The 13,789-nt window shown below is 43.1% G+C and overlaps 1 protein-coding gene across 1 annotated transcript in view; it reads left to right on the top strand.

The window, feature by feature from the left end:
* BRD9 (bromodomain containing 9) overlaps positions 1–8,368 on the top strand; it is a 35,364-nt gene extending 26,996 nt beyond the window's left edge. The window contains exons 13-17 of the mRNA XM_056857727.1: positions 3,167–3,205; positions 4,038–4,109; positions 4,858–4,957; positions 6,812–6,979; positions 8,268–8,368. Of these exons, the coding sequence (XP_056713705.1) occupies positions 3,167–3,205; positions 4,038–4,109; positions 4,858–4,957; positions 6,812–6,979; positions 8,268–8,368 (480 nt within the window). The remainder of the gene's footprint in view (positions 1–3,166; positions 3,206–4,037; positions 4,110–4,857; positions 4,958–6,811; positions 6,980–8,267) is intronic.
* Positions 8,369–13,789: the final 5,421 nt, after the last annotated feature.

Raw genomic sequence — 13,789 nt, 5'->3', positions numbered from 1 at the left:
GTCTGAGGCTGTGGGAGGACAGCGGCCCCGGATTTTTTATTTATTAACATTATTTTTATCCGACTTTGCCACCTTTGCTCAAAACTGCTAGTCCAAAATATCTATCAATAAAAGCAACCGACAATACAGACTAAAATTACCAATAATCAATAAAGGCAAATGGACAAAAAAAACTGTGCATGGGAACCAAAGAAAGGAGCTTTGTACAATTTGTAGCGCAAGGCCAAGAAAAGACGCTCCTGTTGATATCCCTTCTTTACTATGGTTTACATCCCATTAAAGAAATGTTAGTTAATTGGTTTCATGAGTTTTCGTTGATAATATTTGCCTAAATCTACACATGAAGAAAAATAATGTGCTTTCAGGATCAGGCTATTCACATGGAGCGTGATTTCATTGGGATTTACTCCTAAGGAAAATCCGTTGAATTGCATCCTTCTGGCCTGTCTGTAATGAGCCACTGTGGTGTAGGGTTGCTAACAGACCTGGAGGAAAGCATCCTGTCGCTTTAATGTGGGCAGCTGAAGCTTTTCATGGCATAGGTAAATAGCATCACCTGGTAAATAACATCCCATTAAGCCAGTATTTTTCTCCAGACCCACGGGCAACCCTAATGCGATGCCTTGCGGTGGAAGTAAGGCAGGCCAGGCCTCTTTTTTCTAAATGAGCTGACTTTTTCTCCCAAGGGATGCAAGGACAGCAATAGGGCCTCCCATCCCTGTGTCTGCCCTCTTCTCCCTGTGGTCACCAGCAGAGAAGGAGAGAGAGAAGAAAATGCTGCTTCTAAAATGGCAGCTCACAAGTTAAGGCCACTTTTTCAGAAAATGGAGTATAAGGTCATAGGTGGATGAAACTTTGCATCTGTAGCTATCTGTGGTTTTCCATGCAGAATGTCACCTCTTGGTTCCACTTAGCTATGTTAATATGTCAGTTGGCGTTACATCCATCTCTGCACTGGAACGTTAAGAGATAAAACCAGTTAACAGAGGTCGCTTCTGCTTTTGGGTTAGCCCTAAAACCTGTAGTTAGTGTCGAAGCTCAGTCCTAGCACAGGCAAAGTCATTAAAGAGGGCACACTGGGGAACAGAGCTTAGATGAGCCACAAGTGGCTCCTCAGCCACCGAGTCTCACTGCTCTAATGGTAAGTAAACAAAACCACATCAGCCAATGAGTTCTTTACCCTCACCAGGCAGCTTCCATCCTCCCTGCTGAGAGCTCTGGTCTGATGCACCCATTCCAGTTCCTCTCTTCCAGTGTGGAGTAGTGGTTAAGATCAGTGGACTCTAATCTGGAGAACCAGGTTCGATTCCCCTCTCTTCCACATGAAGCCTGCTGGGTGACCTTGTGCTAGTCACAGTTCTATCTGAACTCTCTCAGCCTCACCTGCCTCACAAACGTATCTGCTGTGGGGTGAGGAAGGGAAGGAGGTTGTAAGCCGGTTTAAGACTCCTTAAAGGTAGAGAAAATTGGGGTATAAAAACCAACTCTTCTTCCTTTTTGGCTTTGAGCCTACCTTTCTCCCTGAGGACTTGGTGGCCGCCTGGGTCAATGCATGCTTTAGTTCTGCAAACACCTAGCATAGTATTTATGGTACCTAGCACAGTATTTATTTGTTTGCTTATTAATTACACTTCTACCCCTCCCTCCCCAGCCAAAGGCTGTATTCAAAGATGATGAGTTAGGAGATGGGAGTCTTAGCTTCAAATAGTCTGACTCACTGGGTGACCCCGGCAAACTACTTTCTCAGCCTTATCCCTGCATAGCCAAGCGTGGGATAATAATACAGGTTGAGTATCCTCTATCCAGCTGTCCAAAATCCAGACTGACCCAAAGTCAGTCGACTTTGGAGCCGACATGTGGGCAGATCCCCACCGCCGGGCCTCTCCATAGTCCGTAGAAGCTGGGTGGCGAGGATCTCACTTCAGCTTCCATGCTGCAGTCGAACTCCCTGCTGCAAGTGTGCCTAAACTTCAGTGTAGCTTGTCTCCCTGCTGCGGTCAAATTCTGGGTGTGGCGGGGATGCGGAACTGAAGTCTAGGCTTGCTTGCAGCATGCCCAGACTTCAGTTTAGCTTCTCTCCCCGCTTCTGTGGAACTTCAGATCCAAAATCCAGACAGATCCAAAATACGGGCCACTTCTGGTCCCAGGCTGTCTGGATGGGGGATACTCAACCTGTACTGTCCTACCATGTCAGGTTAAAACTTGTATATGTAAATATATGTGGGGCGGTTGGGGAGAGTGTTTTATTTTATTCAGGGAATTTACAGCACAGTCCTAAAGTAAGTTATTCCTTTCTAAGCCCACTGACTTCAAAGGGCTGAGAATCTCAGTGTTTGGTATCTCAGTGTTAATAGCTGCTTCTCTGTGTTCAACAGCGCAGATCCTCCGTAGCATGAGGACAGCTGCAGCAGGTGAAGGGCTTCTCTCTTACCTTTCCCTACCGGCTGCAGCCTGCAGTGCCCCCTGAAATAGTGTCCCCAGGGGATCAGTCCCCCCTCCAGGGGACATGTGAGGGACAACACGGGGGCAGGGGCAGCTGGGCCATTAAGGCCACCAGGGAAAATCTCAGTGGGCCAGTGGCCTCTGTCTGCCTGTGCCATCCTAGTCTGTAATGAGCTGGCTGTCCCGTCTGTGTGTGGGGCGGGTTGAGTTACCGCTGCCGTGAGTAAGCCAGCTGCATGTGGCTGGGGCAGCCGGCTCGTTGAGGCTGTCCTCCTCCATTTGTGGTGAGGGCTGAGGGGCAGGGCCTTTCCTGGACTGTTTTTGCTTCTCAGTCGACCCCTGAATGGGGTTCAGCAGCAGGGTGAAATTGCTAAAAACTGCTTTTCTACCTTCTGCGAGCAGGAAAGGAGTCCTGGATCCAGCATTTTATATAAGGTCACCCTGTGCTTCCTTTCAAAAACCATCACTTCACTTTTTAAAAAAAATTGTCTATATTAATTCAAATTCAAAAATAGTTTTGTTCCTTTTTCTGTCCCAAGTTTCTATAGGTTTTTTTAACAGATTTTTAAAAATAGTTGTTTAAAATAGTTCAGTAGAAATACTGTGTGTGCATAAAATAAGCCTCTAGTTGAATGAAAATTTTTGTCGAAGGAAAATGGCAAAAAGAAGGAAAATGGCAAAAAGTTTGTTCTTTAGCTGAATTGTTTTTAATTTAATTTTTCAGAGGAGAAATATTCCAGTGAAGCCACCAGATGAAGTCAAAGTAAGTTGTAAAACACAAACACCGACTCATACCCATTCTTGGACTTATACATCAAATAAGGATTGGATTTGTGTCTGTTGATTTGTTTTGGGGTTATTTTGAGGGGGAAGTGTTTTGTTTTTATAATTTCTGTGGTCTTTCTTTTCTAAACATATGGAGGAAAATTATCATCAATGGCGAAAGATCTCACATGCTCCGGCACGAGAGGTTCGCTCATCTGAGCGGGGGCCTTCTGCAGGTGCCAACCAGTAAAGGGGCAAAATCAACAACTGCCCATATGCATGCCTTCTCTGTTGTGCCCCCAGCCTTATGGAACGGCCTGCCCCAGGAGGTCAGGAAGGCTCCCGCTCTCCTGGCTTTCCGCAAACTATGCAAAACTGAATTATTCAAGAGGGGTTTTCTACGCAGGCAGTAGAGTAGCACTGTACAAAATGGCTCATAAACTTACTTGGATAAATTATTGGGGCTGTGGTCTGTTCTGCTGTGTACTGTTTGCTGTAAGCTGGATCCTATTATGTAATTTTGTATCATTTAATGTGTTATGATAATACCTATGCTTTGCATCAGTTCTGTTTTTAGACTTCTAGTTGGTTCTGCAACCCAAATCTTATTTCATTGTTTACTGAATATCCCATCCTATTGATTGTGTTGACTCGCTCTGTGTGAGTCCATCTTGAGTCCAAGTGAGAAAGGTGGGCTATAAATAACATTAAAAATGGCCTTCACCAGTAGAATTGTACATTTTTGTGACTTTGAACCACAAAGAGTCTTCAGGAATGAAGAAAAACTGATTGTGAATGTCTAATGACCTGAATATATTTTGGTGTTTTAGATTCCGCCGGTGTTCATAAAGGAAGAACACAAATTGCGTAATACTTGCCCAGATACACCCAAGCAAAGTGCGGTAAGACTTCTCCTTTGCTTGAAGAGGATGTAGCTGAGCAACAAATGCTGTTAGAAACAGAACTCAGGAGCTTCCTTTTCTGCCATGGCCTTTTGATTGGCATCTGGGAAAATCTCTCATCAGCGAGAAAGCTGCTGTGATGATGGGGATTAGATCGGCACCTTGGCAACAGACTAGTCCAGATTCGAATCTTTCTGTCCCTGGAGCATTCTTAGTGTCCTTGGACAATCACCATCTCGAAGCCTGGCCTATTTCTTAGGGTGGCCTTGATACTAAAGTGTGATAGAATCATAGACCACCAGGATCAGATTTAGTGATACCTTAGTGAAAACTGGCATGAGCACCTAGAGAAAGAGCAGAGAAAAGAAATCCATTAACATTCAGTAAAGAAATCTGTTAAGCGTGAGTGGGACGGCACCCAGTTCTTTTCGGTATGTTTCCAGGATATGTGTGAAGGCACAACTGGATGTGTACCACTTGAAACATTTCCCCTTAACAACTGAGGATGCATTCAAATAGAGAACACAGCGTTGTGTTAACACCGGGAGGCCCTTCTGGATTGGCCCTCCTAATAAATACGTGTTATTTGGCTGCCAAAGCCATGTGGTTTGCAGATTGCCTTGCTTGAGATCATACTTTTAGGACAAAGGGTCATTCTGAAACAGCAGCCATACAGCAACAATTCCACCATTACAAAGGTTTCGTAGCTGTTATTTTGATAACTCAAATCCTTTCTTTTTTTCCTCAGATTGGAGAATCCATTGGAGACAGTACTAGTTCCGTTTTGGATTTTCTGTCTATGAAGCCATACGATGTATCACTTGATATATCCATGTTAAGCTCACTGGGTAGGTTGTTGTCATGGAGTGGTTGAGTTGGGAAGGTACTCTTCAGTAGTGTGTATATAGCCTGTTGCAGGACTTGGTTTCTTATAGGCCCAGCTAAACCTGGTACAGCTGCAAGCCTGATAATACAACATTCTTCTGGTACTAGTTAAGAGAAATTACAGAACTGGTGTGGACTAACAGATTAATGCAGCTGTCAGCCTAAGAGACACTGAGATACCTTTCGCCTCTCAATTTTTTTTATTTTTAGACTTTTATGAGACTGAATTTGTGTTGGTTTATTTTAACTGAACAGAATCTAATAATTGCTAGAAAGTACAGAATAATGACTCTCATCTAGAGTACTTGTTAAATGCTAACATGCATTTTCCATCTGTCCTTATTTCTGCTGTGTTACACAAGTGAAATATTTTGAAATGGGGTTTGTGTTCTTTTTGAAAGTGATGCACTGAGGCTGCCTGCCTCCTTCCAGTGTTATGCTTTTTGCATAACCTGTCTTTGTTGATTAATGCAAGAAGCAATAATTAAAATATGCAATGAAAATGGTGATGCTTAGATTCACAACATACGTGAAGGTTAATATAGTAATGAATTTGTGTGTTTGGTTGTTGTTTTGATTTTGGATGGCATTTTTTGAAACAGATTTGGAATATGAACCCCAGATACTGGGATCTGACCTAATTTACAGTGAAACACTTTGGCATACTGACTTGGAAAGTGTTCCATTAAATTTACGTACTTCACAGTACATCTCATTAAGAGCCAGGTGGCAGTCTTTTACACATCAGTGACAGATTAAAGGGAATGTCTTATTTCTTTAAGAGAGTTTGTGCATTTGGTAGCCACTGGCTTCACAATGGAACTGCAGATAGTGCAGACCAGGAGAGCAAATGTCCAGACTGAAACAATGAAACATAGAGCTGGAAGTGACCTCAAGGGTCATGTAGCCCAACCCTCTGCACAACACAGGAAATTCACAACTACCTCCCCCCCCTCACTCCCCCAGTGACCCCTGCCGATCTGGCCAGGAGGAAAATTGCTTCCTAACCCCATTACCGTGGGTATGTAAGAAAGGGCCATGACAGCCAAGCACTGACTCATCCCACCCTGCCCTACGGTGCAATCCTAAACTGAGTTACACACTTCTATGTCCATTGAAGGCGGTGGGCTTAGAAAAATGTGACTCTATTTAGGATGACTCCAATTGCATCTAAATAATTGGCTGTGGCAACTGCCGCATAAGTAGATGGAGAGGGAAAGAAACTGGCTTCTTCTCCAGTAGAAGCCGGCCACCCACTCCGTTTACTTCCTTGGTATTTAATCATAGCCTTCAGGTTTCCACGTCAGATGCTTATTTCCAGGTAGGCTGTGGCAGCGTGATATAGTGGTTAAGAGCAGCGGACTCGAATCTGAAGAACCGGGTTTGATTCCCTGCTCCTCCACATGAGCGACAGACTGTAATCTGGTGAGTCTCACGGGCATATATGGGTCTCCATCTCTTCCTCCTTTCAAGATAGCTTCTATGTTTTGGGAGAAAAATTATACCTCAGACATATTTTAGAGGGTGTTGGATCCTCATTTGTAAGAAATGTTTGCCGCTGCTGACTTGCTGGAACACAAATATGTTTATCTTTCAGATCATCAGACAACAGCAGCTGTTTGAAAACGTTTTATATATATATAAAAATCGGAGCACTTCTCGGCCTTTTGGCTAAGATCAAGTGTAGTATATTATTGGGCTTTAATGTAAAAGAAGGTTGATTGAGAAGGGGAAAATAGCAAATTCCTTTAATGTTAACTTTTCTGATCATTCATCCAAAAATCCTAGTTCACAATCAATTGTCTGTTGTCGCACAGGTAAAGTAAAGAAGGAACTCGATCATGATGATAATCATTTGCATTTCGACGAAACAACTAAACTGCTGCAGGATCTTCATGAGGCTCAGACCGACAGAGTAGGATCCAGGCCTTCCTCCAACCTCAGTTCCCTCTCTAACGCTTCTGAACGAGATCAGCATCATCTAGGTAGAGCTTTATTATTACTATTATTGTTGTTGTTATTAATTAGATTTGAATCCCACCCCTCCCCGACTGAGGTCAGGCTCATGGTGGCTCACATCCTGCATAACAACAATAATAGTTCACATTCAGTCCATGTAAAACAATAGCACAATAATACATAACAGACTCTGTTAAAAACTTTAGTAAAATTTAAAAGTTACACATTGCACAGGTCCATATGTGACCACCTGAACTTCCTTAGTTCCATTTGAAACTCATCCATCTGTGAGATTGCAGGTTGTTGACTGCATTAACATCACTAGCAAAATAATCACCAACAGACGTGGTTTACATACCTGCCTCGCAGGATTGTTGCAAAAGCAAAATAAAACAGTCCTGAAGTCCTTCAAGGGAAGGGTCAGACACAAATACAGGTTTAGTATCCTTTATCTGGACATCCGATATTCAGACTGATCTGAAAACCGGACCTTTCGAGCCGGCATGCAGGAAGATCTGCCCTACCCAGCCTCTCCTGACTTCGGAGAGGCCGGGCAACGCGCACCTGACTCATCCCCACCACCCAGACTCTCCAAAGTCTGGTGAGATAGTTATACCTTTGCTTTCTGATGGTTCAGTGTACACAAAATTATTTAAAATCTTGTTTAAAATTACATTCAGGCTATGTGTATGTTTAAACATATATAAAACATAAATGAATTGGGGTTCCATCCTCAAGTTATCTCACTGTGTAATGCAAAAATTCCAAAACATTTGAAAATACAGAAAGATCCAAGATACGGATCACTTCTGGTCCAAAGAATTCTGGATAAGGGATACTCAGCCTGTATAAATAAAATGCAGATGACCAAGTTCCCTTTGGTATTGATTTATTTTTCGTTAAAATGCACAGCCCGCATTATTCTATACTCAACACAGCTAACAATTCAGTTATTAACAAAAACCATGAAACAAAATTAACAGACAAAACCACAAATGATTCTAGTCACAGGCACAAAACAATCCAAACACTAATTCACATAGATGTGCTTTACTTTGGTGCTTCAGAATTTCAAAAAGAGGGTCTCAGATGCATTGCCCTCAAGGAATTTCTTCCAGGGCCTTGGGGCCACCACAGAGAAGGGGCTGCTCCTACTCACCTTCAGTCTTGCACCTCTTAATAGAAGAGTATCAGCATGGGGCAGGGCCTGTCAACCTGTGGTTCGTTGGGTTTGGTGAATTCGTTGCTGTAAATTTTTTTAATTGGCATTTCTAAAGTAAGTTATCCTGTTAAATGATCTTTTTTTTTCTACAGGGAGCCCTTCTCACCTGAGTGTCGGAGAACAACAAGACATGGTCCATGACCCCTATGAATTTCTTCAATCTCCAGAACCTGCAAATGCCAATAACAACTAATGTCCCATATGTGCTATTTATGTCTTTAAACTAACATTTTATAGTGTTCCATCCAGTAGTGTGCATTTCAGTGTGTCCTCTTTTTGTGTGAGGATCGCTATGTAATAATGTGCGTGTACATTTGTAAATTGTACTCTGGTAGCAAGTAGTATCATGGTATTTGCGCCATACCTCATGCAACATGTTAGGGTTACGGTTGTGTATGATAGCTCTGAAGGCACAGATGTAAATTACGTATTTAAGGAAACCTTATCAGAAATGCTAACCAGCTGTCTATCATGCTGTTAGCCATTAAAAGTTTTATACTTGTGTACAACTTGGGCCATATAGAAGCTCCTCTGAGGGAATATTTTCAGGGGCAGTGTTAAGTTCCAGAATGATAGCTGTCTTCCTTTTCTTCAGAGATAGTCCAGATTAAGACATTAACACTTCAGAACCTCTTAACTTTGCTTGCAAAAAAGAAAAGAAAAAAAGATGCGTGGTAAAATCAAGAACTTCTTCACTCCCAGAACTTCAGTCTCTGCCAAATTATCCATATTTTAAGTGATGTATATATGAGTAAAGTTGTACCTGAATAAAGGGGCAAACGTTTGTGTACTTTTTAAATGAAGTATTTGAAATTTGATACTGAATGACCTTTTTTTACCATTGATATTATGTGTAAACTAGAATTAGTTGCTCATGAACATGAACAGTATTGTAAATATTAATAAAACTCAAATTGTACTTGTTACGTTGTTTCCAGTACAGAATTTGTTTGCTAGTTCTTGATGCACTTAGAAATTCGTGATCTAAATAGATCCGCTAAAGCTTATTGTTAAAATAGTAAGTTAGAAAGTTAACCATGAAATTCTAATTAATTTAGCAAATCCGGCCTATTGCAACATGCTTACAATGGCTAGGCTGTTGTGATGTCACAAAATATTCCAGGTGTTCAGGAAATAAGCAGCAACAGAATATTTGCAGTTCAGATTCCATGAAGGAAGGGACTGTTGTGTGTTTAGATGGGATTGTAATAGCTCACACAGACATGACGTTTTTGTAACAAAGGCAAGCTAAGAACTGGAAAACTGAGAAAAGGAAGCATGGGGGCGTGGTGGCTGGCTAAAAGAAGGGGCAGATACTGGAGAGACTGACACCTAAGAAAAAGCAGACAGCAAGAGAAACATGAGGAAAGGAAGGATGATTTAGGGCACTCTGGAGGGATGGAGAGAGGGAGAATAGGAACTGAGTATATCATGTTGATTTGAACTATTTTCCTTGACTGCAGGCCTCTGGTAACATTTTAAGGTGCCTGAGAACCCAAATGAGTGTTATAAAATGACTGAAAAAGGAGGAAAGGCCTATTTAGTTTGAGGGGACTTCTGAATTAAATTGTTTACTTATCGTTTGAAAGAGGTCAGGGAATAGGGCCAACTGAGATACAGTGTATTTTAAGGTTCCTGGAGAAAGTATCTTAGTTGTACAAATAGGTGCCCTTCCCCAAAATCATGATTAAAATGTCAAGCTAGTCTTAAATGTTTAATTTCAGGGACTGAGATATTTGATGTACTTGTTAGCTGCACACACTTTTAATACACTATCAAGAAGCAGAAAGGAAAACCCCACGAGCCATCTTGAGCATCTTCGAGAAAGGCCAGAATACAAGGGTTAGAAATAACTAATAAAGGCTTTTTGGTCATCTTTTCTTTTGACAATGCAAGTAGCATTATCCTTGTAATGGGGGGGGGGGCAAGATTGGAACTCAAAACTATACTCTGTCCGTGAGCCAAAAGCATATGGTTGAAGCTCCTCGAGACTGTTTAGGCTGAATGAATGAACTTTTAAAATAAAGCTGTGGGTGATTTCAGAGAATTTGCAGGGCTCAAAACTATGTGGCAAAGCACCAATTTCATCTGCCAAGACCCAAGAATTACAGCTAGGTTGACCAGTCATTCAATTCTCTAAAAGACCATTTCAATTATCCTTATGTGTTTAGAAGCCACATTGAGAGCAGGAGACTTGCTGATGCTGGTGAATTCTTCCATGTGAACCAGGTTGTGTGTATAGTGGTCTGGCAGCTGTTTCATAATCTGTGTCAAAAACAGGGCAAGAGATGACTGGTGGTGCGTTGTCTCTATAGCCTGGTTCCTGCTCAGTTTCCTTAATCTGGCAGTGAATCCTCCAACATAATTGCACAAAGAAATGCAGAAACAAGCCCAGAGACCTGCAGTTCCTGATGTTCTAGGTGGACGGTTATAAACCACATCATCCTGTCACAGGTATGGATTATGACAGTATACACACAATGCCTCAACACTTCAGTGTTAATTTAGGGAATAAGCTTACCTTGCTTGCATTCTTAGAAAATTACCGGGTCACAGAAACAGGTATGGTGCTGCTGAGACCAGATTGGTTTTTTATGCCTAAACACAGTAATGTGATGCAATCTCTAGTTTGAAGTCAAAACAATTATGAAGTCAGCAATGAGATCAGCACATTCTCTCAACTGAGCTGTGGTCTTGACTTCCTGTTTCCTAGCATGGGATCACAAAAGTAGAAGTCAAAGGCACATCAGAAAAAAAGAGAGAAGAGACCACATCCAAAGGAAAGGATATAGACAACAAACCTGAGAAGTTTGATGGGAAAAATAACACCTGTCGCTATGTGTTGAGACAGAAGTCTCTTCATATAAACATATTAAATGAAGTATCTGCCTGTGCATAGTTGAGAAATGTGTGGTTTCCATGTGAAGATTTCAGGCACATTATAGCTTGGAATCTTTGGCACCGAAAATTCCATAATTTGGCAAGGAAACTCTCTGACCACACTATAACTTATTTATCAACAGAGTAATTCTTCTCATAGCCTTATGGATGTCAGCCTACAGATGGGACCTGGAGATCCCCAGAATTACAGCTCATCTCCAGACTAGAGAGATCAGTTCTTCTGAAGAAAATGGATGCTTTGGAGGATGAACTCTATTGCATGGTACCCCACTGAGGCCCCTGTTCTCCCTGGGCTCCACTCCCAAATCTCCACGAGTTTCCAACCTGGAGCTGGAACCCCTACCCCCTTGCTGGTGGCTGGGTGGACCTGGCAACCCTAAAGAGCTTAGTTTGTAAAGCTAATTGATTCAGTTGATATCTTAGGGACCACATTTCAAAGCCCTGCCTGAAGACTCAAAACATAGCAAGTAAGAAAAAGTAGAAGGCACCCACTGGCATTTTCCCACAGTTAAGAGGGAAACTGAGCCCCGTGGTGCAGAGTGTTAAGCTGCAGTACTGCAGTCCAAGCTCTGCTCACAACCTGAGTTCGATCCCGACGGAAGTCGGTTTCAGGTAGCCGGCTCAAGGTCGACTCAGCCTTCCATCCTTCCGAGGTCGGTGAAATGAGTACCCAGCTTGCTGGGGGTAAAGGGAAGACGACTGGGGAAGGCACTGGCAAACCACCCCATAAACAAAGTCTGCCTAGTAAATGTCGGGATGTGACGTCACCCCATGGGTCAGGAATGACCCGGTGCTTGCAACAGGGGACCTTTACCTTTAAGAGGGAAACAAGCTATTGTTAGAGATCACAGTAGGTACTGACCACACCATAAGGCTAAGTTCTTCAGAGACAAAAGCCACGGAATACCTTTCGAGTCCAACCATAGCAACACAAAACCGTTGTGCAGGCTTTTCGTTTCTGAGGAAAGGTTCATCAGACTGGATATTAAAGTTATTTGAGGTTTCTTGTGTGTATCCTGGGTCAAATGGCAGCCAAGGCTTAAAAAGATAACATGGTATTTGGTTGCTCTTTTGGTCTTCTTTGAAGGCAACGATGACAGCAGCAACTCCGGTTCAGAATATAAGACGCGGTCCGTTGGTTACCATGGCAACTCCTCTAGCTGTTTCTAGTACCTGCATTCCAAAAGAGGCAGCTGCTCCAGGTGAGATGGATACCTAGAAATCGCAGGTCACCCTGCCTCCAGGTTGTCAAATTTGAAGGTCTTTGGCAGGGAATGAAGACTGACTGGATAGGAGATAAGCGCAATTCAGTAAGTGTGCTTTCTTGAGGGACCTCTAAGGATCAACTTCTGATGTTGTTGAGGGTTCATCTCCTAGCCAAAATATGGTACATTTTATTCATCACAGTTGTAGTCTGCATTTCCTCCTAGGTAGCAGAACTGCGTACACAGGGTTACCAAGTAGATAGAAGCTTGCCCGGTGGGCACATGACAGAGGGCCTTTTTGGTGGCAGCCCCACAACTATGGAACAACTGCCCCAGGGAGGTGCCCCTAGCCCCTTCACTTTGGACGCTCAGGAGGCAACTGAAGACAGTTTTATTTAGGACTACATTTCACTGATTTAGTTTTTATTTATTGGCAGTCACAATTGGAGATTTTAAATTGTGGTCTTTCACAGTTTAAGTCCCTGTTTCAGGAGACCTGAGTTGGGTAGAAACACACCACCTCTCAAGCCCAGCTGAAAATCTCCAAGGGCGGTTCAATGCAAGAAGAGTCTAGCCCAGATGCTGTGATTTTGTTTAGGCAAGTGGAATCTCTGTCCACAGACTTTACATTCCTAATGAAGAGTTTCAGCTCTCCCCGGCCCCGTCACAGACTTACTGACATCTCTGGCCAGTCACAAGACAGCGAAGTTCCTATCCAGATTCTCTACAGAGGAAACAGAAGGATCACACACTGCAACCTGTCCTCCAAGGCCGCCTTCGTGCATTTCTTCCTCCACGTCTCTCTAGAGTAGTACAGAAGACCAGATTAGAGAGAGAAAAGATAATTTAAATTATTTACATTATTGGCCAAGGCAACCCTCCTTTCCAAACTTCACCTGCCTACAGCTCCATCCCCACCCCAGTTAATTGCAGTAACCAATAACCTTTTTAACTCAGATCCCCTCTCTGCATCCACATTTAATATAATAATAGTTAAGTGCCCTCAAGTCACATTGATAGGGTTGCCAACTCTGGGTTGGGAAATACCTGGAGATTTTTGGGGCAAAGCCTGCGGAGGGCAGGGTTTGGGGAGGGGAGGGACTTCAATACCATAGAGTCCAATTGCCAAAGTGGCCATTTTCTCCAGGTGAACTGATCTCTATTGGCTGGAGATCAGTTGTAATAGCAGGAGATCTCCAGCTACTATCTGGAGGTTGACAACTCTAAGTCACAACCGATTGATGGTGACCCTCCTCATGGGGTTATCAAGGGAAGAGGTAAGCAGAGGTGGTTTGCCATTGCCTTCCTCTGCATAGTACCCTCGGTCTTCCACGGTGGGCTCCCAACTAAACACTGACCACGGCCAACCCTGCTTAGCTTCCAAACTCTGACAAGCTAGGGCTCAGTGTGCCACTGGAGGGAGGTTTTTGGGGCAGAGCCTGAGGAGGGCGGGATTTGGGGAGGGGAGAGACTTCAATGCCATAGAGCCCAAATGCCAGAGCAGCCAT

This window comes from Euleptes europaea, chromosome 11, assembly GCF_029931775.1.
Source record: "Euleptes europaea isolate rEulEur1 chromosome 11, rEulEur1.hap1, whole genome shotgun sequence".
NCBI classification, from domain to species: Eukaryota; Metazoa; Chordata; class Lepidosauria; order Squamata; family Sphaerodactylidae; genus Euleptes; species Euleptes europaea.
This window is presented reverse-complemented; position numbering and strand designations above follow the sequence as displayed.